The following is a 25264-nucleotide window of genomic DNA, read 5'->3' on the forward strand; positions in this document are numbered from 1 at the left end:
TAGCGCGTTTTGTTGTCGATCATTTTAATTTAGGCATTAAGTTATGTAACAAATTTCGCAGTTAATAAATTCTAAGGAGAAGGGACACTTGTTTTATTCGACCAACTCCAAAGCGCTGCAGTCTCGATTTTTCTCTTAAAAAATGTTCAAAATTGCTCAAACCATAAATTATATTCTGTGCTACCATCTGTGAATGAGGTGCAAAAATAAATTCGAATCCTTTGATTAGAAATCTGTAATTCTTTGATCTGTGCTGCCATCTGTAAATAAGTGGCAAAACTTTTCGGTTGGTAATCTGTATTTTGTACTGCCATCTGCAGATGTGCGGCGATACTTCGGCTAGGAACGTATTTATTGCGCTTTCATCTGCGGATGAGTGGCGAAAATTCGAATTACCTGAATCAGCTGCTATCTGTAGAATAAGAATTATTTGATTCAAAATTTAAAACTCGCTGATCTGTGCTGTGAGCTGTATACGTGCAGCCAAACTAAATTCGTATTATTGTAAGAAACTTCCACAGGCATCCAGAATATTTGTAATTAGTAAATTAGGATTACTTGATAAAAAAATATATAATTCTTTGACATGTGCTGCCATCTGTGGACAAGTAGAGAAACTAAATTCCAGTTATTTGATTATAAATTAGTTATTCTTTGACCAGTCCTGCCATCTGCAGATAAGTTGAAACTTCGATTGGAAATTTTTATGTTGTGCTGCTAACTGTTAATAGGAATCTTTGACTAATTTGCAATCTGCAATTTTGAGAAGGACGTATATTGTGCTGCTATCTTTAGCTGAGCAGCAAAACTTTGGCGAGGAACCTATTTATCGCGTTGCCATCGGTAGACGAGTGACGAACTTAAATTCAAATTACTGGACTGAGCTGCCCCTTTAGATGAGTCTCGAAACAAAATTAGGATTATTTGATTACAAATTTACAATTTTTTGATTTGTGCAGCCCTCTGTAGATGAGTAGCGAAAGTTATTTCGTTAGTCTTGTGCTATCATCTGCGTAGGTTGTTGATAATACGAGCCAGTTCTAGTTAATTTTTCAAAGAACCTTCCACAGGCTACTGTAATACTTTTTATAAAACTTCTGGATTCCTCCTGCGTCGGTTTTTGGTGAGTCGAGAATTAAAACACATTACCTCTGCTCTGCTCTCTAATAATTTCCAGATTAAAAATATTAAACGTTCCATCCAAAAAAAACCCTTCACGACAACCTTCCAACAACAATGAGGCCCAAACCAATCCTACAATTGCCACAGTGGTACTTCCTTACATTCAAAACATCACTGACCACATATCAAAAGTTCTAAAGAAGTATAACGTCAAAACCAGATTTACCACTTGTCCAAAAATCTCGGAACATCTTCGGTCCGTCAAAGACAAAATTCCATTTGAGATGCCAGGAGTTTACAGCATTCCATGCATACATAACGACTAAAACAAATAAACTCATCCGCTGTTGCCGAACACACTCATGAAAAATTTTATTCGATAAAACTAAAATTCTTGCACGTAATCAGTTCTTCTACCAACGAACAATCCGAGAGTCTATAGAAATCTATAAATAACCCAACAATCTTAACCGCGACTCAGGTCTCTACCTGTCATCATTTTGGGAATCAGTCATCTCAGACGATGTTTATACCCCTAAAAATGAACTTAACAGCATTCTCATAACCGTTTGAGTTTTTAGGACAGACTCGGACCCGCCAGTAGAAAATAGTGGAGTATATAATGTTGGTAACATATCTACTATTATTGAGTAATAAACGAAACTTGTTTTTTTTTTAGCAGATACAGAGTAAAATATGAGCCAGTTTCAGTCAAGCTATGAAGAAGCCAACAGGATGATTGGCGACACGTCAGCAATTGTGCTGCCCTCTATGGATGAAAGGACAAACGAAATTCTAACTATTTGATTAGAAACTTATAAATCTTTGACCTGCCCCGCCATCTGTACATGAAGGGCAAAACTGGTTGGAAATTTGGTTGCTGTGCTGCCATTTGTTGATGAGTGGCGCAACCAAATTAAAAACCTGTTATTTCTTTTGCTAGTTGGCAATCTGCAATTTTGATATATCAAAGTCGCCCTCGGAGGACTCATACAGATATTGATATAATAAATTCCGTCATTTCTCCAGGTGCAACCAGAACCAGATATAATTAAAGTCGTTTATTGAATATACACCGGTCCAAGAATAGTGCCTCGAGGCACCCCGCAAAACGTGGTCGCGCGAATTGAAACAACGCGTCAGGCATAAATTAATGTTATATTCTTGGAAATTTACATACTCAACTAGGAAACGAAATAAAACCGTGGGGACAATAAACGTAAAAAATATTAACAACGTCGAACGGTGAGGCGGACCTGCGTGCGTCGCGGCGTCAGATCACGTCAGTATTGTGTCGTCCAAGTCCTCTTCCTTGCCTTCCGGTTGGGCGAGCATTTTCCTCAGCACTTTGCTGACGACGTCGCCCAGCGATTCCCTCGCTCCCACGTCCAACACGCCCAAGCACCTCTGAAACATAGCGTCGCCGTCTTTCAGTCGCAACACCGCCATCAAGGCGATTTCCGAGTTCGCCTTCACGTAAACGTTCTTCTCTTTCGTGCCGTTCACCAGCGTCGGTAGCAGCAGTCTTAAAATATCCGCAGACATCTTCTCATCGGGTGTCACCTTGCCCAAATGGAAGCACACTCGCGCCAACAGCTGCTTCACCTCGTTGTTCGCGTTGTTCATGGTCTGAAATGGATATCTAAATGCTCGCCCCACCCCTTCTGCGACGACGTTTCTTACCCTTACGAAGGGCGTCAGCAGGTTGCTAGGTATCGGTTCTTCTGCCATCAGCAGGTACTGCAGGAGGTAGCCGCAAGACCTAATGCCGATCTGCGTTAGGGCCACGACTGGGGATTGCAGCTCTCCCAGCAGAGTTTGGATTAGTTTGGTTCTGTATTGGTCGTCCCATAGACGCTCGGGTGCTTCTTTTAACGCGACCGTCAGCGCTGAAGCCCTACCCTCGCGGATCGTCGTGTTTTGGGAACTATCATCGTCTGCGCGCAAAAAAAGCACACTGGAATCTTGGGGGGCCGCAATGCAGTTGCACAGGTAGCGAGGTCTAGCAGCGCTACGCCACCCCACCACCGATACAATGTAGTGGAATATTCAAAATTGTACAAAAAAACTAACAAATATAAATATCAGCCTCTGTTCAAAGGAGGATCAAGGTAAAAATTTTAAATATATCGAGGATTTCGATTATCCTTATCTATGGACTGAGAGAATTGAACGTCAAAATTGTAATCGAAATTATAAAGATGTTCATACGGTTCCCGTAGTTTTTCATAACATGACCGACTATGATACACATTTTATTTTCGAAGCACCGGCTACGTTAAAAGAGTTACTTTTTCGTATACCTAAAAATGAAGTTAACCGCACTGTCATAACCGTTTTAGTTTTTAGGACAGACATTTTGGGACCCGCCCTCGTACCTCCGTTATCCTTAAACTAGCGAGAAGATAAAACTTTCTCATAGATTTTTTATTACAGTAGAATTTAGCGGAGTAGATTAATGTTGGTTACATGTTTTCTATTAATGAGTAATAAACGAAACTTGTTTTTTTCCCTATATTTAAAGACTATATATATAAATTTATAACAATTTCCTAAAATTCAACAAACAAATATAAATGTCAAATAAGCAGTAGTATCTTATATCTCTTATATATATCTCTCTCCTAATCTAATTTCCACAACTTTCAATTGTTTATTATTGTTCTTCATGACCGACCATAACTATTTGCGTGTTTCTGAGAAAAAGTGCATAATATAACAAATGCAAGTTTGGCTTATTACTCAAATATTCTAAATATGCAAAAAAGAGGTATCCACGGACAGGAATCTTTAAGAACTTTTGTTTGCGATATACGAGCGAATGTGCTCAAAATAGGACACCCTATACATTCTAATATTAATGGTATTTATCTGATACTCTATTAATAAAGATAACGCTATAATAATAAAATGCGTATTTTTATAGTCGTTCAAGTTATGAAAAAAAAAACACAGGCAACGTATCAACATATTAATAAATTAACTTCAATATCGTTTTCAGAACAAGGCTTTTGCCATAGCACTTAAAATAAGACAACCTGTACATTCCAATTTTATTGGCAATATTTTTAAGGATAAAATGCGTATCATAGCCGCTTAAGTTATGAAACAAAAAACAGGAATCGCATCCACATCTTTGTGAATTATAATTTGGACTTGCAACTCTACCAATTCCTGACTAATGTATTCAATAACATTTACAACACTCTTATGAGTCACATATGTTCCTTAAATTCATCGACTATCAAAAAGCATTCGACAAAATAAAGAAAAGATGATGGAGGTTTTGAGAAACGCGGAAATGGATGATAACGATCTGAGAATTATTAATACTCTTCGTGGAGTTAGGCAGGGGTCATCCCTTCACCACACATTCTCAATCTAAATGGAGATTGAACAACATTAGATATGCAGATGATATTTACCGATAGCAAGAACAAGAAGCAATCAATAAAATAACAGACATCAGCATAAGTAAAACCAATTTCATGGTAATCATTAAAGGTACTACCTTATGATTAACAACACACATATAGAAAGGGTTTCACAGTTCACTACTGGGAAACCATAATAATTGAGGATTAGAATCACTGACAGGAAATTAGAATTAAAATAGAGAAAGCAAGGGCCGCCTTCAATCAAACGGTTCATGGGAATATCATGGATCAAAAACTTAACAAGGTCGCTATAGCTAGGCTGATCGCCAACATTCGGAACGAATAGGTACCTGTAGAAGAAGACGTTCCAATTTTATGGCCAATATCTTTATCTGACCCACTATTAACGCAGATAGTGCTTTAATAATAAATCATAACCGCTCAAGTTATGATGATGATGATGATGTAAAACCTTAATATCGTTTTCGGAAAAGACTTTTCCACAGTGCTCAAAATAAGCACTGCAAAAGTGCATTTTTAAATGTCAGACATTTTTCATCTTTATTCGATAGTTTCACAGTAAAATAATTTAGACGTCGATAATAGACGCGGGTCGAACTTTCTGTTACTTACTGAGAATGTGATCTGAAAGTAGGGCGTCCAACTGGTCTGGTGGTAGATACTTGCATAAAGCGCCGAGACAGCCGGCAGCGCATTTCCTCAGCGTATCTTCCGGGTGACCGAGATAAGTCAGGAGCGTGGCCATGATCTGCTTTTTCACCGGTTCCGACATTTTGTCGCCAGCAGGGGTGACTATACATCTCAGAGCGTGCAAAGTCGTTTCCCTGCAAAGAACATCGGGCGTCTTTGGTTCTTAGCGTGAAATTAGGTTGAGTTTTAGCACCATCGGTACGAGATAAGGAGGTTCTGCCAGACGCGTCAGATTCTACTTTAGTCGTCGAAGCAAATGGGAAACAGTTAAGGACATAATGTAAGATTTCCTCTTCAATATCTGGATTATTTATTATTATTATAATTATTATAAACGGACCCAAAATGCCACTGCGGTTGTAACAAACAACAAATAAGGTCGGTTTAAAGATTAAAAGCTTATTTGGGATGAACAAAAAATGGAAAAAGTTTTCTCGGCAATACAAAAAAGCAAATTTGAAATGTGAAAACCTGTATTTTTGAAAGCTGTTGATAAATTTTCGACAATGTGACGTCTAGCCAATCAGTTTATTTGTCATAAGACTCTTTCATGTTCTTTGATATTTTTCGTTCTATCTCTCCAATGTATTCTTTGCCACATATACATGGTGTTAGTGGATTTTTGGAAGCGGTAAATCTGGTAAGGTGTTTTAATTCTGGGTTCTGTGAACAAGAGAGTCAATAACCGATGATTTTTGGGCCGGATGGCGATGTGCATTACGGTATTCGGCATGCGTGGGTTTTCTAAAAACAGAATCACCCAATATTAGAATGGTAGTTTTAATGGCTAAGAAAATCTCGAAGGGATTCTTGACCACGAGGTCAGATAATAAAAGTATCATCGACGTAACGTTTCCATAATTTTGGTATTAGGAGACTTCCATGAATATATTCGAAATGACTGGTGATGATGGTGAACGAACCTGTAACTGTTCCCAAGGTTTGTTCAAAAATTTGACCGTTATAAGAAACTAATTTAAATAATCAGAAACTCTTATGCTTAGATATTTTTATTAGTAGAATATCAGACTTAACATTTTTTAGAAAACCTACGCACACAAACTTAATGCATTGTCACATTACCATCAAGCCTAAAAATATCTTGTTTTCGCACCTGCCCTCCTCTGTAAAAATTTCCACATTGGAAACATTTACAAAATACACTTCACCACAACCTTCGAAAGACAATGAGTCCGAAAGTAATCCCACACTTACCACTGTCGTCCTTCCTTACTTTCAAAACCTCACTGGCCACACATTAAAAGGTTTTTAAGAAATATAACGTCGAAACCAGTTTTACCACTCATCAAAAAATCTCGCCACATCTTCGATCCGTCAAAGACAAAATTTCATTGAATATACCAAGAGTTTAAAAAGCATTCCATGAATATCAACAAGGCTCAAAGAACATGAAAGAGCCTTAAGACTATGACAAATAAACTCATAAACATTCTTTTCGATAAAATTAAAATTTTTACATGCAATCAATTCTCCTACAAACCAAAAATCCGAGAATCTATAGAAATCTATAAGTAACCAAACAATCTTAACCGCGATTCACCAATATGGGTGCGGACAATGTTCACGCCCCTTCTTTGGCTCCGTCCCCCTCATACAATATATAAGCGGGTACAGATTAAAATGCGAGCGAGTTTCAGTCAAGCTCTGAAGAAGCTAACAGTTTGGCGAAACGCAGCAACTTTGCCACCACATTACCCCGTGGAAGTTTATAGAAGAAATTATCTTCCATCTTCCATCAAAGTCTCCCGACGATCATATTTTTTCGATCGGACAGATTCTTATGGGATTTTAGGACAACAAGAGAAAAATAGCCGCCTATCTCTATACCACGCGTCAAGAGTTGATCGACAGAGTTAGATTTTTGTAAAGCTTTGAATTTTACTTGTTTCTGTGAAACGTGACGTAAGAAACTGGTCCCTTGAAGCGTACTCACTTGACCGCGACGTCTTCGACGTTCTTGATCATGTTGTGCAGCTCCATGAATAACGGGTCCGCCCTCTGGTGGATGACGATCAAACGACTCAGCGCGGCGGCCGACTTGAGCCGCACCACTCGGTTCTGATCGTTCAGGGACTTGACGAAAGTCGTCTGCAATTGAGGCAGGAACTGTTTGAGCATCGGCCCGACCTTGGCCAACAAAATGGCGAGCGTTTCGAGCACGGCCGTCTTGACGTTGGCGCTGAACCGATCGCCCAGGATCCTGATGAGAGGTCCGGTGATGGTGACGACGCTCGGCTGGAGGGCGGAGGCGCTCGTCACCCTGATCACCTCGCCGAGACCAAGCGCGGCGGCCTCTTTCTCGTCCCCGTCGCCGTTCAAGATGGCCTCCCGGAATATGGGCAGTATGGGAGCGATACCTTTGGGTAGCGAGAAGCCGGGCAACACGTCAGAGTTGTTTTTGATGTCGGACATCGCGAAACGAACCGCCTGCCTCACGTCCGACACGTACGTCGCTTGTTGTTTCGGCTCCAACGACTACGGCGGGGGGAAAAAAGAAACGACGGTGATTTAGGATAACCGCGAGGAAACGCTGAAGTTGAACTTGTTTTACTTAAGAATACTGGCGGAATCAAATTGACAGACGAGGCTCCAAGAAGAAGCAGCAATAAGGAAAATTTATTCAGGGACGCGGGAGGTTTTATTATCCAAACCATCGACTGTTTGCTTTTGCCTTTATTTTAAATGACATCTCCACGTTTCGGTTTGCATGTATCTCAAGCGAAACTAATAACAAAATTCTTAAAACCGCGGGTTTAAATCTAGCTTGTTTGCTTCAACTGATAGAATGCCGAAAGCCTCTATGCTTCCTCGAATAAAAACTTCCAGTTGAGGTAAACAATGGTATGGATATTGCCAGTTACAGGTAGCAAACACAGGGCACTTTTGCCGTTCGTATCATATTCACAAAATTTACGTACAGATATAAAGAGTCTGCACAAGATATGTGAAAAATTGCGAGATTTGAAAATAAAAATATTATTTTTTAGTTCTACACTCAAATGGCACCGTGAAAGTCACAATATTTCTTTTCAACTCACCCCGTACATAATACAGCGCGCGTTTCATTTTTTATCAGTAACTTAATGGACGGATTCAACTAAGCTCGATCCGGTTTAAATTGCTACAACCATTCGCATCAACTTTGACGATTTTTTTTTAAATCAAGTGTTTTATGATAACTTCAATTAAACATATCCAGTCCAATTCATCTAAGTAATCCGTTCATGTTTCTTAAAATCGCGATACATCTGAAAAAGTGAGGCTCGAAAAACGTTAAAAAAATCAATTTTCCATCATTCTCAAGTATAAGAAACAACTTTTTCCAAGAAGTTTCTTAGATATTTACAAAAATATTTTTATATTTTTTTGAAAAATGTCAATCTTGTTGCCCTTTTTTGTAATTGAATTCAAAAGAAATATCATTTTCTAACAAATATTTCTTCAATTATCCACTCTTAGTAATATCCCTCTTTTAAAGCTTTAGTGTTTAATAAGTCTCCTACTGATTAAAGTTTCATATACATTTCTCACAACCTGTTACTGAACACTAGCACAAATGGTCAACACTCCAGAAATATGTCAGAAAGGAAGAAATACGAGGGCAGCGCCAAATTTTCCAGATCTGAATATGAAAGAAATATAGTAGAGTAACAATTTTTTATTTTTCAATATAATCCCCCTTAACTTCAATACACTTATTACATCTCTTTATTAACAACTCCATCCCTTTAAAACTCTATTCTTTTGGTTTGTCTGCAAAATGAGCTAAAACAGCCTCTTTTAACTCAACTTCGTCGTTAAACCGCCCTCTACGTAAGTCATTTTTCAAATATCCAAACAAATAATAGTTGCTGGAGGTCATATCTGGACTATACGGAGGATGATCTATCTGTCGAGACCCACACTTCTATCAAAAGAATTCCTCCACAATCCCAAAAGATCGTGGCCATCACCTTTTTTGTTGACTGGCAGACTCTGAATTTTCTTGGAGGTGCTTCACCGTTACAGAGAGTCAGAATAGAGAACCATAGTTTCATCACCCATCACAATAGTTTCTATCATGGGCTTCGGTTCCAAAAAAGACCGCGCACACTCGCCACGGCGTTGTTTTTGAATATTCGAAATGTTTTTAGGAACCCATCTTGCACTAACCTTATGCATACTTAAATGATCATGCAGGATTCGACGAACACTTGTATCAGAAAGCTTAGTAGTTTCTGGGATTTCCTTGACCTCGACCAAATGACCTCCACTGGTCGAACAGGTCATCAAGGGACTCCTGCCCCATTCGAAAACGTTTTGCCCATTCTTTTACCACAGAATACGAAGGAGAACTTTGGCCGTACACACCATCCAGCCTTTCTTTAATAATTTTATGTGCTAATCCTTCTTTTGTCAAAAACTTTATGACTGCCCTATACTCAATTTGCGTTATTTGTTGTTAATAAAAAAATATTTGACGCAAGACTTCAATTTTTTTTCGCAGCCTACTAAGATATATATTTAAAAGAAGACAAAGTTTTATCGTGATACTGGAGCTGCATCTACGTCAGGCCGGGAAATTTTGGCGCTAACCTCGTATATATGGTCCACCACGAACACGACACGATTAAGATTGAGACAGATTATACATACCTTGGTGACGGCGTTAAGCGCCTCCCACGACATCTGTAGCACGTCTTTATCGCTGTCGGTGCAGAGGTGGATAAGACCGCGCAACAGTTGCGGCACGTGTGCCGTGTACTGCGCCTTCGAGTTTGCGCAAAAGCCGCAGAGGAGGGTGGCGGCCGCGCGTCTCTGGTCGGCGTTGTCGCTCCTCGTGTTCTCCAACATCGTGTCGATGATAGTGCGGATGCCCACCTCGTCGGTCACCGACAGTACAACCGCTTGGCAGTACTCCAATTGCTGTAACGTTAACATCTGGGTCATGATTTTACAACAAATTTGTTGGTTAAGGGGTTTATACCTGTAGAAAAAAAATTAACCTACATCTTGGAAGAAAAAACATATTTTAAAACATATAAACAGTTTTTTTATAACAGATATATTGTCAAGAAAAGCATTTTCGATTACTTCAACTTGAAGTAAATACGTGTTCAGCCATTCTGAAATTATTAACGTTTGTTTCCGCGTCACTTAAGAGATCAAAAACTATTCTACGAGAAAGAATGATTTTTCTGAAACGGTACAATTACGCCCTCTAACGGACGTTTTGGAAATTTAAAACTAATTGGCAGTTGTAGTCATAAGTTTTTTCACTTCAAGTCTTTACGACAATTAATTTTCGAGACAAGGCCCAGTGTCCTTGTTAATTGGGCAGCAGGTACAAAGGAACTAAAATCTGTTCACAGATATAAGAAAGTGACTAACTGATACGAATTAAGGAAAGTCCCGTTCAAGCTGTAAGAATGCAATATGGCAGAACAGGGTCGTACTTTGTTTAGAATTTAATTATTTGGGGTTTTGTTAGGAAAGATAATAAACAATATTTATTTATTTATGTATATATTTATGTTTAAATCTAAAATAAAATTACAAATTATTTTTATGACCTACTTAAATTACTTAAAATTATTCACAAAATACATCAGTATCACTGTCGCTATCATCGCCTGTTCTAATGATTATTTGTTCTATATTATTTGCAATATGGATATACGATTGTTCTGCTTTTTCTATATGTTTAACAGAATTTCCCCAACTTTGTGGAGGGAATGTTAAAAACTTCGGTTTCTATTAATTCTATAAATTTGAGGGGAAAAACATTGTTACGAAGAATGGCAGATTTCAGTTGGTGCCAAACATGTTCAATGGGATTAAATATACAGTGGTAAACTCTATGCCCTAGATTTTTTGCATAATTATCACAGACGTATTCCTTTTGTAGGTTCAATCATTGTAGAACCTCAATTAATTGCTTTTTGGTATAATCTTCGTGAAAATAAATGTCTTTATTATACATGTAGTTTTGCATTGTTGCTTTTGTGTCACATGAGGAATGGGTTTTAGTCAACTGTCTACTGTGGTAACTTGCGTTGTCCATTACAATGATGCTATTAGGAGGAATGTTTGGAACTAGTTTGTTTTTAAACCAATTTTGAAATAAATCAGGGGTGGTGTCTTCATGGTAATCCAGAGAAGAATCTTTAATAGTTTTCGTAGACAGAGAAAGTCCATTTGGAATCCAACCATCTTTAGAGCCAGCATGCAAAATAGTTATTCTTTTACCTCTTTTTGATGGCACGTTTGTTTTCCACTTATCAGTTGAGTCAACCCCACCCTTTTCCGGTGTATCATAAGTGTCGAACCAGGTTTCATCCAAGTAAATAATTGGCCTTTGTTGTTCTCTGTCAATCCTAATTTTTTCTACATATTCCAGTCGACATTTCCGAATTCTAAAAGATACCATGAAAACTTGCCTTTTTTCAATTTTTTTTTAAATCTAAAACCCATGTGTTGAATACACTTCCATAAGGTAGTTCTGCCATATTTAACACCGGTTTCATCTTTTTCAAGCCTCCTAATTAAGATATCTAATAACTGGTAAATTTTACGCCGTATTATATCTAGATCACTATCATCTACACTGGAGAAAATGTCAGCATCGCTCCTTTTTTCCTCGCTGAAATGGGATTATTCACAATTTTCCATACAGTTGATGTTGGAATTTTCGTCAATGTGGGCGTTTCTTCTAAAGGTGCTTGCCTGCTGGCACCACGTTCAATGAGAGTTAATTAAACATTGTTTATAACTTCCTTAGTCTCAGTGTTTTTTACATTTGGGCGGGAGCATCTCCTGAGATACACTAGACTCGCACATATTTTGCATAATTCCCACACAATTCAACACACACACGAAATAAAAATGATTACTAATAAACTTAAACTAAGTAGTAAATCCAACCAAAGAATATTAAACACAGGTAGGTATAAAATTATTTTCTATTACCGACCACAAATTCCGAAACTTTAGGTAATAATCTATAGTAATCTTAGTAATAAGCAATTGGTCACTTTCTTATATCTATGAACAGACCATACCCACCTGAACTTCTTCCGCCGTGCCTTTCGAGTTGGCCAGCGCGAGCTGTAACGCGGGCAGTATTCTCGGCAAGTACTTGTTGAGTGCCTCTCCAGCTACCGACGCCAGTATCGACAGCGCCTTGGTGTTGGTGGGCGGGGCCGTGAGTTGCGGCACCAAGTACGGCAAAACGACCCGCGATTTTATCGCCATCACCTGCCTGAGCCCATCCAATGTGCACTCGACGACATCCGGATCGCTGTCGTTCTACAAACCAGTCGAGAATACGTAGATCATATCACGTGATACAAAAAACACACGAAATCCGAGTGAGTTCAAGTTATAACGAAAAAAATTGAGTAATACTTGATGAAAAAAAAAAGAGCAAATTAAGTAAGGTAAGTGCAGCACATGGCTGTTAAAATCGTATTACTTTGGTATAAGTGCCGCCATCTATTATTTCATACGACATCTCTAAAATAATACAAAGCTAATATATTTGGTGGAATCACATGTGTCTTGTAACTTCTAGAACAAGGTATCAGCATTTTATATTAATTGAATCCTCCCAGGTTTTCATTGAATTTTCTACGTGTAAATAAAGTAGGTGCAGTAGTTTAGTTCACTTGAAAACACTGTAATCGAACTTAGGGTCCAGAACGACGTGTGTTATTCATTTTACTATACTTAAGCTGCCACCTCAGATCAGCCGTATACTGCAACCCTTGGCTTTGTGCGTCTTTAAGTCACTCAAGATTCGTTGGGATGCCAAAATTGTTGAATTCTAAATAAAAAAATTTGGGGGTTGCTGTAACGAAGAGTTTGATTTCCACGATGATAGGGGAGATGTAGACAGTTAAATAGGAAAGTTTTTCAACAAGATTCATTTGATCCAGAAGTTTTTCAACGTTCAAATTCAAGCTCAAAAGAAAATATTCGAATAACATGCCCAGAACACGACACGATCCCGATTGTCTATTTCTGAATCCAGAAGTTTTGTCAATAGTAAAAAAAAAGTTTCTAAGCGAGAGATACCTGGAAACAGTTCTAACGATGATAGTAATTTTTGGTCCAGTGATTGGGGTGAAGGAAGAATGGTCCAATTTGACGATTTAAGTGCAAGTGATTTAGACGAACCTACGTTTACCAAAATGCAAAAAAAGTTTGCTTGGTAAAACAACTTCTTAATGGCGATGAAGCAGAAGTAATGGTTTAAAAGGGCTCACAAATAAGTGCCATTTAATTTTAAAGCCCAACGATGTCGGACATAGAGAAAAAGCCTGTCCCAAAAATATTAAAAACGGTTGATCACGAAAAGCATATTTTTGAGACTCCCCCTAACGGGTTCAAAGTGTAAGAAAATATATTTTTTATAATTATTCTTTATTTCGATCAACATTATTCTTTTATTTTGGTTCGTTTACTGTCTTTCCACTTACACCTAAAATATATTTTGTAGTTTTACCCACCAGTGGGAAAACTCATGTACTTCAAGAAAATATATGTACGCAAAATTAGCAAATACTCTATTTTGAATAAATAAAAATTACTTATATGTAAATGAATGATCACAGTATTACGACAAACAAACTAAAACTGAGAATATTATCTGAGAATCTGGGATAAACTTAACGAAAGAGATTTAATTATTGAAAAAATTAAGTTATATCGAAAATACAATCATATAAGAATATTTCCTATTGACAAAGCTTACGCAACGTAAAACACAACAAACTAAAAAGACAAACAGAAACACACGTGAATAAACTCTCCTGAAATATAGCACAATTAAAACAAAAAATATCTACGTAATTAATATAAACATATTATGAAACGCCTTTTCTAGCAGAACACTTCTAATTTCTTCTCTGAAGAATTTAAATTTAGAAATTATTTTTCTCAGAACAACTTTTGTTACCTTTGTTACATGCTTCATTTGGCAAGTAATAATAATTGTTAAATTGCAGAGAATCTCAATATTTTTGGCATATTTCAGATAATTAAATAATACAAATTCATTTACGGTGAGCTTCGTTGTGAGTTTTAAGGGTAGTGATGTTAATCTAGATCTGTGGGATTCGGTTGGGGTGTGGTCTTACCAACTGATTGAGCAACGCTGGCAGGATATCGTCGAGGGCGCGCGATCCAACGGTCGAATGCAAACTGTCAAATGTTTTCGCGGCCGCCTGTCGCACTTCGGGCAACGGATCGCAAAGAGCCTTACGCACGGTCGGCACCAAAGAGTTGACGAACGTCAACACCATGTCCCTCGAGGTAGACGCCATGATTTCCGACAGGCCGATGCACACGCCCTGTCGCTGGTCCGGTTGTGGGGACTGCAGGCCCCGCTCCAGAATGGGGATGATTTCGGGCAGCACCCTCTCGCCGAGCTTCCTGACGAGGTCGCCCAGGGTCCTCGCCGCGACTTGCCTGCGGACAATTCACGAAATCCCGATTTCCTCTAAGAATAGAACCTAGTGCTGCCATCTGTTGACACGTAGCGTAACTTTTGTTTAGTTAGGAATCTGTAATTTCTTTTACAAGCGTTCAAATGTCGCCCTTTCCTAGAGGTAGAACGACGAAGAGATACGAACATGAAAGGGAAGTCCTTACCACTCGTTCAAAATAACGAAATTATGAAGAAAAATTCCCCTCAGATCAATTAATGAGAAAAATTAAGTGATGAAGAAAATGGGTTACACTGAATGAAAAAAAATTAATTATTAAGAAAAATTCAGTTAGAACGAGGAATTTGGATGATACTTGATTAATTATCGACAAAAAAATATCGAAAAAATTGGGTTATACTTGATGAAAAAAATTTATTTATTGAGAAAAATTAAGTTTTAACGACGAATTTGGGCGATACTTGGAGAAGACAGTTTAATTATTGAGAATAAACTTAATTTAAACAAAGAAATTGGATTACGCTTGAAGATAAAAGCTACTGAGAAAAATGAAGTTATACATTTGAAGTACAGTAGAACACATCGTAAGTAAAGGCTTGAGAAATCTTGGTTTTGCATTATGTAACAATAAAGGCTTCGGCAGCCACAAGTGTGAGGTCGCTTGAAACACGCTGATGTAATTTTTCTTTATAAAATTGTGAACAATCTTATTCATTCTTATTGAGTCACCTTAGTATTATCTTTTAATGCTAGTCCTAATTAGTGCACACTAGGTCAACTTTTTATTTAGTTTGATCTAAATTTCAAACTTTCTGCTTATTACATGTACTAGTATGTATAAGTGTGCTTTTCTAAGCAGCGAGGATATGGATTTATTCCACTTAAGCCTAAATTTGTTTACAAAATTTTGTAACAATCTTACAATGCTGTCTATTAGTTTTGGAAATATGTAGTTAAGTTTTTTTTTTAATTAGGATGACTTTTGGGTTTGTAAATAAAGAAATAAATGACGAGGAAATATTAACGAATTGACTTTTTGTGCTTAGTGTGCGTAGATTAGCAATTTCCAACACTGGGTGACGGTGGACGTTGAAGTTAGGTATGACTACTACTGCGAAACAATATCAATCCTTGGAGATCGAAGGTCGAAGAAAAACAACTACGAAAAGAAAGTTTTTACCCCTTTGTTTAAAGGTGGCAGACAATGATTCGGTAAAAATACTAACTCCCATTTATTTTTATTTATTTACTAACAAACAAAGCAAAAACAAATACGATAGAGAAGTTCTGTAGTGTAATTGAAAATTATTTAAAGACAATCTCTTGGCGTTTGTCTTACCTCTTGTCGAAGCTGTCGCTGGCGAGACAACCTAGAAGCAGGCTGAAGAGGGTAGGCAAGATCTCGCGCAGTGTTCGCGGTGTGTTCGTCACCACCACCTTCCATACGTGGAGGGCGGCCTGACGTACCATCAGGGCGACGTCTGACCGGCCCATGTAGAGGCCGGCCAGTACCCTGTTGCGGCGTTCCGCCCCCAAGGCTTTGATGATGGCCATGTGCGACTGTTCGGTGCCGAAGTTGTCGTCCTCGCTGGCCGTTTCGGTACTCATCTTACCGGTTACGCCGGATATGCGGTATAGCAGGTCGCCCAACAGTTGCACCGAGCTGGAAATGGCAGAGATTATTGAAAAAAAAGTAAATTATTGAGAAAATTCAAATTACATCGAAAGAATTTGGTTATAATTGACAAAAAACGAATTATAAGAGAAAAATGTAGAATGGGATTGATAGAAAAAAACATTAGACATTATCAAGAAAAACATTAAATAATTAATTAAAAACGAAGAAATTGGGTTACACTTTATACACTATAAAAGAAAATTAAGAAAATAAGTAATAACCCAAAATAAAAAAATTGATTATTGAGAAAATGAAGAACGACATTGGTTAACCTTATGGAAAAACTTTTCATAATTGAGAAAATTAAGTTATAACCACAAAATTTTAAATTTCAAAAATTATGTTTTAACTCTCTAGAAAAATTAAGTTGTAACGAAAAAATTGGGACAAAAAAAGTTAGTTATAGTTTTTGCACTTGTTCACTCATTTTTCGGATTTTCGGTATTTAATTATTGAGAAAATAATAAAATAAATTAGTTAAATTGTTTCTTTATTGAAAAAATTGGGACATATATATAAAAAATATTTTCTCAGACAGGATATGCGTATGCACCGAGCTATAAATGGTTTCGGTAAAGGTGTAATTACTTTAAAAACCCAAATAATAATAAGAAAAAACTGCACAAAAGTAATGCATTTGGATGCCATCGGTAAATTATTGAGAAACAACAAATTACGGTAATAGAATTGGGTTTCACATGACGAAACAAAGGCAAAAATTAAGTTATAACGATGAAATTGGGTTATACTCGATGAAAAAATTATATTGACAAAATTAAGGAAGGAATTGGATAAACTCAATGAACAATTTTTCATTATTGAGAAAATTAAGTCATAACGAAGAAATTGGACAAATTTCATTTGTTTTTACTTTTTCACCTAGATTTTCAATTTACAAAAGTTACAAAATTATAAGGAAAAACCTAGTAACGCAAAAATAAACGCTTTGAGAAATGTCGGTTACACAAATGATCGAGAAAGTTTGAAAATCTTGTTACAAAAGCTAAATAATAACGTCAAAATTCTAATAATAAATTACTGAGAAACCTTGATTCTATATTATTGTCATTAAAGTTCAAATTAAATTGACCAAGTCGAAAGGCACGGGCTAAAAAATGATCGATTATTGAGAAAATTTGATGCATTAGACATATGTTTGAATCAAAGAAAAAACAAAAAAAAAATATTAGCGGTAGTTCAAACGCACTTACCTGTATCTAATCCTCCAGTTTTCATCGAACAGCCCCTTCTCCAGTTCGGGCAGCAGCAACAAAATGGCGGAGTCCGCATATAGATTGACGATCCTCTGGCCGGCTTTCAGTGCCGTATCGCGGACATATTCGTTTTCGTCCGCCAGCGCTTTCAAAATCGGGTTGATAATCTGGCCGATGTAGGGCGTGAAATCGTTGGTGAACACCACCGGCATGTAGATAAACATCATGATGTAGCCGTCCTTCACGTGGGGCGCGATGTCCGTCCTTTCGGCCGTGCTTATGATTTCTGGCATCAGTTTGTGCAATTTTTCCACACCTAGAAGAAGAAGAAAACGCGGCTTTCTTATTATTTCTAAAAGGTTAAATAAACAGCTACAAGATAAAAAAAATATCAGGACGAAAAAAGAAAACTTGAGGAATTATTAGAATATTTTAATTAGCAAAATGGATTTAATAATAGTAACATTAACGTAAGACAGGTTTCAAAATATAATATAATACATATAATTGAAAAAGTTCACACTAATAATAGCCAAAACAAACGTAAAATTTTTTAACTAAATTTTAAATGATACACAAACATTTTAAAAGTGTTGAATTATTGAAAAACTTCTGAATATATCATTCTATTATTTTAAACGGTAATAATTAATAATAATTTCAAAAGTTAGGACATGATGGTTAGCAATTAACAGATTATTGAAAAACCTTGTCAATAAAAAACTTAAGATATACTTTAAATTAAATTACTGACAAACTTAATTATTTTGATAAATTTTGATTTTTTTGTGTATAGATCAAAAGGTCAAATTATAAGCAGAAAGTTGAGATATAATAGTAAAAATGTTTTATAATAAAAAATTATTGAGAAACCTAAATTACTTTGAGTCTTGATCTAGAGCTCAAATTATAACGCAAAGGTAAGACATAAGTTCGGGTATCAAAAAATATATAATTATGGAGAAATTATTACAACACTAAGATTATTTTGAGCATTGAGCTAAATACTAAATTATAACAAAGTTTGGATACATTTGTTAAAATAAAATAAACTATTCAGGAACCTTTCATTATTATGCATATTGATTTAAAAACTAAATTGTATTATATAAATAAAGCCTTTATAATTTTCAGTATCGATATAAAAGCTAAATTATTATGAGAAAGTTCGGATACAGTGAGTGAAATATTATATAATTATTGAAAAACTATTGAGAAACCTTGAATATATTCAGTATCGATATAAACGAGAAAGTTAGGATACAGTGGGTAAAATATTAGGTATCATTGAGAAATTATTTTAGGATCCAATTAAAATGTAATATATTTTTAAATAATTAATAAATTATCTTTAATTATTTTGGGTATTGATCCAAAGGACAAATTATAATTATAATTATGGTGGTCAAAATATTACGTAATTATTGAAAAGCCTTAAATGATTCTTAGCAATGATCTAGAGGTTAAATTTAAAAATTAATAAAGTATTGAAAAACTTTGATTATGTGATCTGAATTATTGAGAAACGTTTTATTATTTTGGGTAGTGATTTAAAATTGAAACTATAATAGAAAATAATTTATTGAGAAACCGGGATTATTTGGAGCGTTGATTTTAATTTTATAATTGTAATGGTTGTGATAGTGATAATACATAAAGGAAGTAAATTTCAGGTTTTCATATGAAGAAGCGTCCGCCGTCTTACCCAATCCGCCGACCACCTCGGACAAGCCCTGGGCCGCGCCCGACCTATCGACGGAGCTCGACTCCGACGTTAAGGTCTGCATCAGCCACGGCAGCAAATCTTCGAAGGTCGCCTCCCCCATACCCCGTACCATGGCACCTAGCGCCCTCGCGCTCACCGATCGCACTTCCGGTACCGGATCCAGCAGCGAGGTTTTAAGTCCGGGTATGATGGTGGGCAGATAAGGCATCAGGTCCTTCTGGTCGGTCAGCGAGTACATGTTGCCTATAATCTGGGCGGCCATTTTCCTCGTTTCCGTCGAACGGTCCATGAAAGCGCGCTGCACCACCGGCATGATGAGCGCGAGGGAGGGGGCGTCGATGAAATGGACGAACTGGGTGTCGAGCAGCGTCTGCAGGCATACGGACGTCTTGTTCGACGGATCTTGGAGCGCTTTCAGTAGCACCGGCACGATAGCTAACGAAGAAAACGACAGGGCGGATAATACCTTTTAAAAAGACGATCTATACGAGAAATCTAATGATTTGCCTTGGATTATATTGATAAAAAAAAATGTTGTAGAACTTGTAGAACAGAGATGTTGCTCTGAAGGAAAAAGAATCGCCTTTTTGAAAATCATAAACAGAAGCATCGAGTCCAGAGAAGATTTCTCTGTTTATTCACAAAACAAAAATTTTATTGAAAATCTGTATGGTATTAGAAGTCAAACGAATTTCGGGCTAAATGTTCCTTACAGTAAACGTAACTTCAATCAAAGTTATTTATTTGGCTCCAACATTTTCTAATTGCCCTCCTGTACAATTAAGAACGTCAAAATTAAAAATGCTATTGCCTCATGCCGCAGATGTCATTCAAAAATCTATACTTTGTCTTTACTGCACACACAAGTGCTCCAATGCACCTAGGCGCACTAGTCTGGGTCGCTAGATTGTCAACTACACTGTTGTAGTATGTAATTTGTAATATTGTAATATAATATTTTCACAGTCACGAGGATTTTGAAGATATAAACAACAAACGTTTCAAGATTTTCATTTTTCTTGCACTTTTTCTGCAAGAGCTTTACAGCGAAACATTTGGTACATCCGAATTGGGCTTCAAATTTAAATATTCCTCATGGTACACACAATAGATTTTTGTTTCAGAAGACTTGTAAATAGCCTGTGGCTTCTTTGAAGAAAAAAAATCATTACTTTGATAAATATAGTTTCAAATTTGTTTTCCGCCACGCGCAGACCCATCCCATCGCGTCAAACCGCCCGGACACGCCCACATTTGGCGCAAACGTCAAAATCGAACCTTGAATCTCGGGGTTGCGGATGACGGAGCCGATAACCTTCAACGCGGCCGCGCCCGCCTCCTGCACCTTCATGTGGGAGTCGCTCAGCACCTCGATCAGCTTCGGCACGATGCTGGGCAGACACGAAGACAGCTGTTTAGGAGCGCAGTAGGCCATCGCGCCCAGCAACTCGACCGAACCGGTCTTGGTACGCCACGAATCTTCCTCGAGGGCGTTGAGTAAAGAAGGCAGCACCAGTTTCACCCCGTGACCGGACAACTTGCTCATCACCACTTTGGCCGTGTCGTCTGCCGCCGCCCTCACGTACTGGCTCGTGTCGCCGAAGCACTGAAGCAGGTGGGGTAGCACGTGGACGATGTAGGGCTCGAACAGCTTGCCCAGCATTTGAAAGAGCATCTCGAACGCGAACAGGGCCCCTGCAGGGCTCATAACAAATTAACTTTTAGTCACTGTCACTATTGTGTCGTTCATTACATTATAAAGACCGATATAAATGTTTGACTCTCCGTTAATTTGTAATAGTAACCGCAAAATCATTGTCGCTTCAATTGGTTTCATATCATTTGAGGGTTGACGCCACTGGATTTCTACTTTGACTATTTCAAATAAAAATTCCTTAATATATATTATTAACTCAAGGTATTTCGTAACTGGCATAAAACTAAAAGTAAATGAAAAATTTCAGATGGTTAACAATTCGCAAATTATCGAAAAAGCTTGATTATTTTGAATATTGAATTAAATGCGAAGTAAAGATAAGAATATTAATATATACTTTGAAACCTAATAAATTAATGAGACACTTTGATTAGTTTCGGCATCGATCTAAAGGTCAACTTATAATGAGAAAGTTCGGATACAGTGAGTACAGCATATAATTATTGAAAAACCTTGGTTACTTTGAATAAAAATAAAGAGAAAGTAAGGATAACTTTTTTTCCGATTAATAAAGTATTGCGCAATGATTTGAAATATACCTAATTGAAAATATGAATAAAGTGATCAAGATATCATATATTTATTGAGAAATAATTGAAAAACTTTAATTATTTTAAGCATTGGTCTAGATGTCAAAAATAACGAGCACTTTGGGATACACAAAATTTCTAATTAATAAAATTTTGAAAAACTTGGATTACTTTGAAGATCTAAAGGCCACATTGCTAACAAAGCATAAAATTTAAAAGTGTAGTTAGTGTAGCAACTTTGGATGCGTAGTTAAAACATAATAGATTATTGAAAAACCTTGATTATTTTGAGTATTAAACTAGAGGACGAGTTATAATGAGAACGTTCAGATGCACTAAAAAATTTTATCTATTATTGAGAAACTTATTGATTAGTTTCAGCATCGGTCGTGAGGCCAAATTACAATGAGAAATCCTGTTGGCTTCTTCAGAGCTTGACTAAAATTTTATAGTTTTGGTTTGTTAGCACACATTACATTATTGAAAAACCTCGATTATTTTGAGTGTTATTATAAATGACAAGTAATAATGAGAAAGGTAAGCTGTACTTTAAAACTCAATAAATTATTGAGAAACTTTGATTATTTTCAACATCGGTCTAGAGGCCACATTATAATGAGAAAGTTCAGATACAGTGATTAAATTATTATATAATTATTGAAAAACCTTGATTATTTTGAGTCTTGCCCTAGAGATTAAAAATAAAGAGGAAGTTAGGATGCACATTTTTTAAAAATTAATAAGGATCTAAACTTTAGATTATTTTGCGTATTGATTTAAAATTGAAAATATAATGCAAAGGTTGAATACAGTGATCAAAATATTATACAATTATTGAGAAATAATTGAAAAACATTAATAATTTTGAGCATTGGTCTAAACATAAAAAATAATGAGAAATTTGGACTATATAGATTTTTAATTAATAAATTATAACAAATTATTAATTAGAAGTCAAATTAGAATAGAAAGTTCAGATACAGCAGTTAAAACATAATACATTATTGAAAAACCTTGATTATTTTGAGTATTATTATAAATGACAAGTAATAATGAGAAAGGTAAGATGTACTTTAAAACTAAAAAACCACAAAATTTGTTATAAAAGGTAAGGTTTCTTACAAACCTTCTTATAAAGATCCGTTTCCTTGAACATAAAGTTGCCAAAAATGTGGTTAAATGTTTTATTACCTTCCCGATGCTTGTAGTTCTTCTTCTCCTGGATGGCGTCGGTCAGTTTCGTCATGATATCGAACTGTTTCAGCGCCAAGATGCCCATACCTTTGACGAGACCCGCCAAACCGTAAGCCGCCCCCTTGCGTTCCCCATACTTGTCCGCTTTGAGCAGTTGATGGAGCAGTTTGTTGATGTAACCGGGCGCTTCTTCCTTCACGGCAGGAACCAAGGGGGGTAGACAGTTCGCGACGGCTTCCTGAACCTGAAACAGTCGGTCCTCAGACCAGATGACGGCGACGTCGCGAGGCCCTGGTACGTACGGTCTGAGAGGGCGTGGAGAGAGCCTGGATCAGCCGCGACACGATCGGTTTGATCCTGGGATCGTCTTTCTCGAGGTGCCGCGCTAGAGAACCCATCAGCACCACCACCGCTTGTTTCACAGCATCATAGTGGGCCGATTTCGACGTGCTACTCATGAAGTTGTCGAACACCGGCCACAGGATACCGACCGTTTCCTTAAAGTGAGGTTAGGTTTCTCGAAATCAACTTCGCACCGTTCCACGGAGAATAATTTCGACTAAATCACGGCCAAAAATTAAAAACCACATAATTATAACAACAATAACGCGTTTTACCACAAACCGAAACTCAATTTTACGAACTCGACGGGCGTTTCGTCAACCAAGTTGACATTTTAATCTTCTCCTTCTACGTTTTACCTGGGCGTTGCCCAAACCTTAACACTATTGAAAATTTCTGGAAAGAAATATAGACCGTATTAGGACCCAAATGTTTCCAAATAAAGAATCCTTGATTTGAATACAATTTCTTTCTCTACTTTTCCCGCCCTCATTATCATCAATTTTTATAATGATCATTATTAACCACCCATTGTGGCCATTTTTTACAATCTTCGCATTATATGAAAACGTATTATTATTATTCATGCATTTTTGGCCGAGATTTCGTCCACATCCGCTTAGATGGGTTGGCTTACCTTCCCGTGAATGTTAACGACCTTGAGCGCTGCGTTGAGCATCTCTTTCTGCACCGTGTCGTTCCTGTCGCTTAGAGAAGTGAAGACGAAAAACTGCATCAGCTCGCCGACATATTCGGGACGGATCAGGGGCGCGAGCTCGCCGATAGCGAGGGCCACGCCCCTTCGCGGGAACCACGTGTCGGTGGCCTTCTCGATCTCGCGTCCGAACTCGTCCAGCTTGGCGGGAATCATCTGAGGACCACGCCCCCCTCAATCGACGAGTCATCACGAGTCACGTACCACTTACTTTGAGGCGGTCCCGATAGAGTTTGAGCAATATTTGCGCGGTGGGCTCGACTTGGTCGCGATCTTTTCGCAAAACGGCCGCCAGGGCTTCGGCCGCGGCCGCCTGCACACAATCGACAGGATGTTCGACGTCATTGATAAGTTCCGGGTTCAAGTCGGAAGGCGTCTCCATTCGAGCAGCGTTCCATAAATTTTCGGCTAGAATTCTAGAAACGCGGAATTTTACGATTTTGACACATACAAGGTGTTTCAAAGAAGACACGCGCCATGACTCAAGTTGAGATTACTCACAAAAAAATTAAACTTTTTGCAATTCCGCTTCGTTTCGTAGCCTCGTGTAGCTTTCCTTCTTTCCTTAATTTCCTAGATCTAAGCTCATACACATGACACTGCTCAAGTTGTCTACATTCTTTTTGTAGTAAAATATGTATATAAGAGTCTTATTTCTAAGTGACGAATCTCCTATTCTGAGGTGGAACACCCTGTACGAGGTTAGCGCCAAAATTTCCCGGTCTGACATAGATGCAGCTCCAGTATCACGATAAAACTTTGTCTCCTTTTACATATATATCTTAGTAGGCGGCGAAAACAATGAAGTCTTGCGTCAATTTGTTTTTTATTGACAGCATTTTAAACAAAACGTGTCCGAAAAAATGTCGCAAATGAAAGGGCAAAACGTTTTCGAATGGGACAGGAGTCCCTTGAAGATGATTCAAGAACTAGGCGACCAGTGTAGGTCATAACGGAAGATATTGAGTGATCGACGTTTAAAGATTAAAATTACTAAGCTTTTTGATACAAGTGTTCGTCGAATCCTGCATGATCATTTAGGTATGCATAAGGTTAGTGCAAGATGGGTTCCTAAAAACCTTTTGGCTATTCAAAAATAACGGCGTGTCGAGTGTGCGCGGTCTTTTTTGGAACTCTGTGGGTCGGAACCGAAGCCTGTGATAGAAACTATTGTGACGGGAGATGAAACTATGGTTCTCTATCGAAAAAAGAATGAATGGAGTGGCGTCGTAAGGGTGAAGCACCTCCAAGAAAATTCAGAGTCTGCCAGTCAACAAAAAAGGTGATGGGCACGATCTTTTGGGATTGTGAAGGAATTCTTTTGATAGATTTTAAAGAAACTAATACCACTGTCAATGGTAAATATTAAGCAACATTATTACATAAATTGCGAAACTGCTGATGTTGCACAAACTGTCATTTTAGAGTATGGGTTCCAACAGATAGATCATCCTCCCTCTAGTCCAGATATTGCCCCCAACGACTATTA

At 37.5% G+C, this 25264-nt stretch overlaps 1 protein-coding gene across 1 annotated transcript in view; it reads right to left on the reverse strand.

The window, feature by feature from the left end:
- Positions 1-2267: 2267 nt before the first annotated feature.
- LOC132704202 (stalled ribosome sensor GCN1) overlaps positions 2268-25264 on the reverse strand; it is a 35686-nt gene continuing 12689 nt past the window's right edge. The window contains exons 15-29 of the mRNA XM_060674089.1: positions 23987-24191; positions 23698-23931; positions 23021-23215; positions 22716-22962; positions 20556-20972; positions 19257-19712; positions 17549-17867; positions 15999-16322; positions 14351-14681; positions 12276-12518; positions 9867-10136; positions 7165-7706; positions 5133-5344; positions 2806-3059; positions 2268-2751 (exon numbers count right to left, since the gene is read on the reverse strand). Of these exons, the coding sequence (XP_060530072.1) occupies positions 2401-2751; positions 2806-3059; positions 5133-5344; positions 7165-7706; positions 9867-10136; positions 12276-12518; positions 14351-14681; positions 15999-16322; positions 17549-17867; positions 19257-19712; positions 20556-20972; positions 22716-22962; positions 23021-23215; positions 23698-23931; positions 23987-24191 (4600 nt within the window). The 3' untranslated portion in view covers positions 2268-2400. The remainder of the gene's footprint in view (positions 2752-2805; positions 3060-5132; positions 5345-7164; positions 7707-9866; positions 10137-12275; positions 12519-14350; positions 14682-15998; positions 16323-17548; positions 17868-19256; positions 19713-20555; positions 20973-22715; positions 22963-23020; positions 23216-23697; positions 23932-23986; positions 24192-25264) is intronic.

The sequence above is a fragment of the Cylas formicarius genome, unplaced genomic scaffold, assembly GCF_029955315.1.
Source record: "Cylas formicarius isolate icCylForm1 unplaced genomic scaffold, icCylForm1.1 PGA_scaffold_6__28_contigs__length_40554024, whole genome shotgun sequence".
In the NCBI taxonomy this organism is placed as follows: Eukaryota; Metazoa; Arthropoda; class Insecta; order Coleoptera; family Brentidae; genus Cylas; species Cylas formicarius.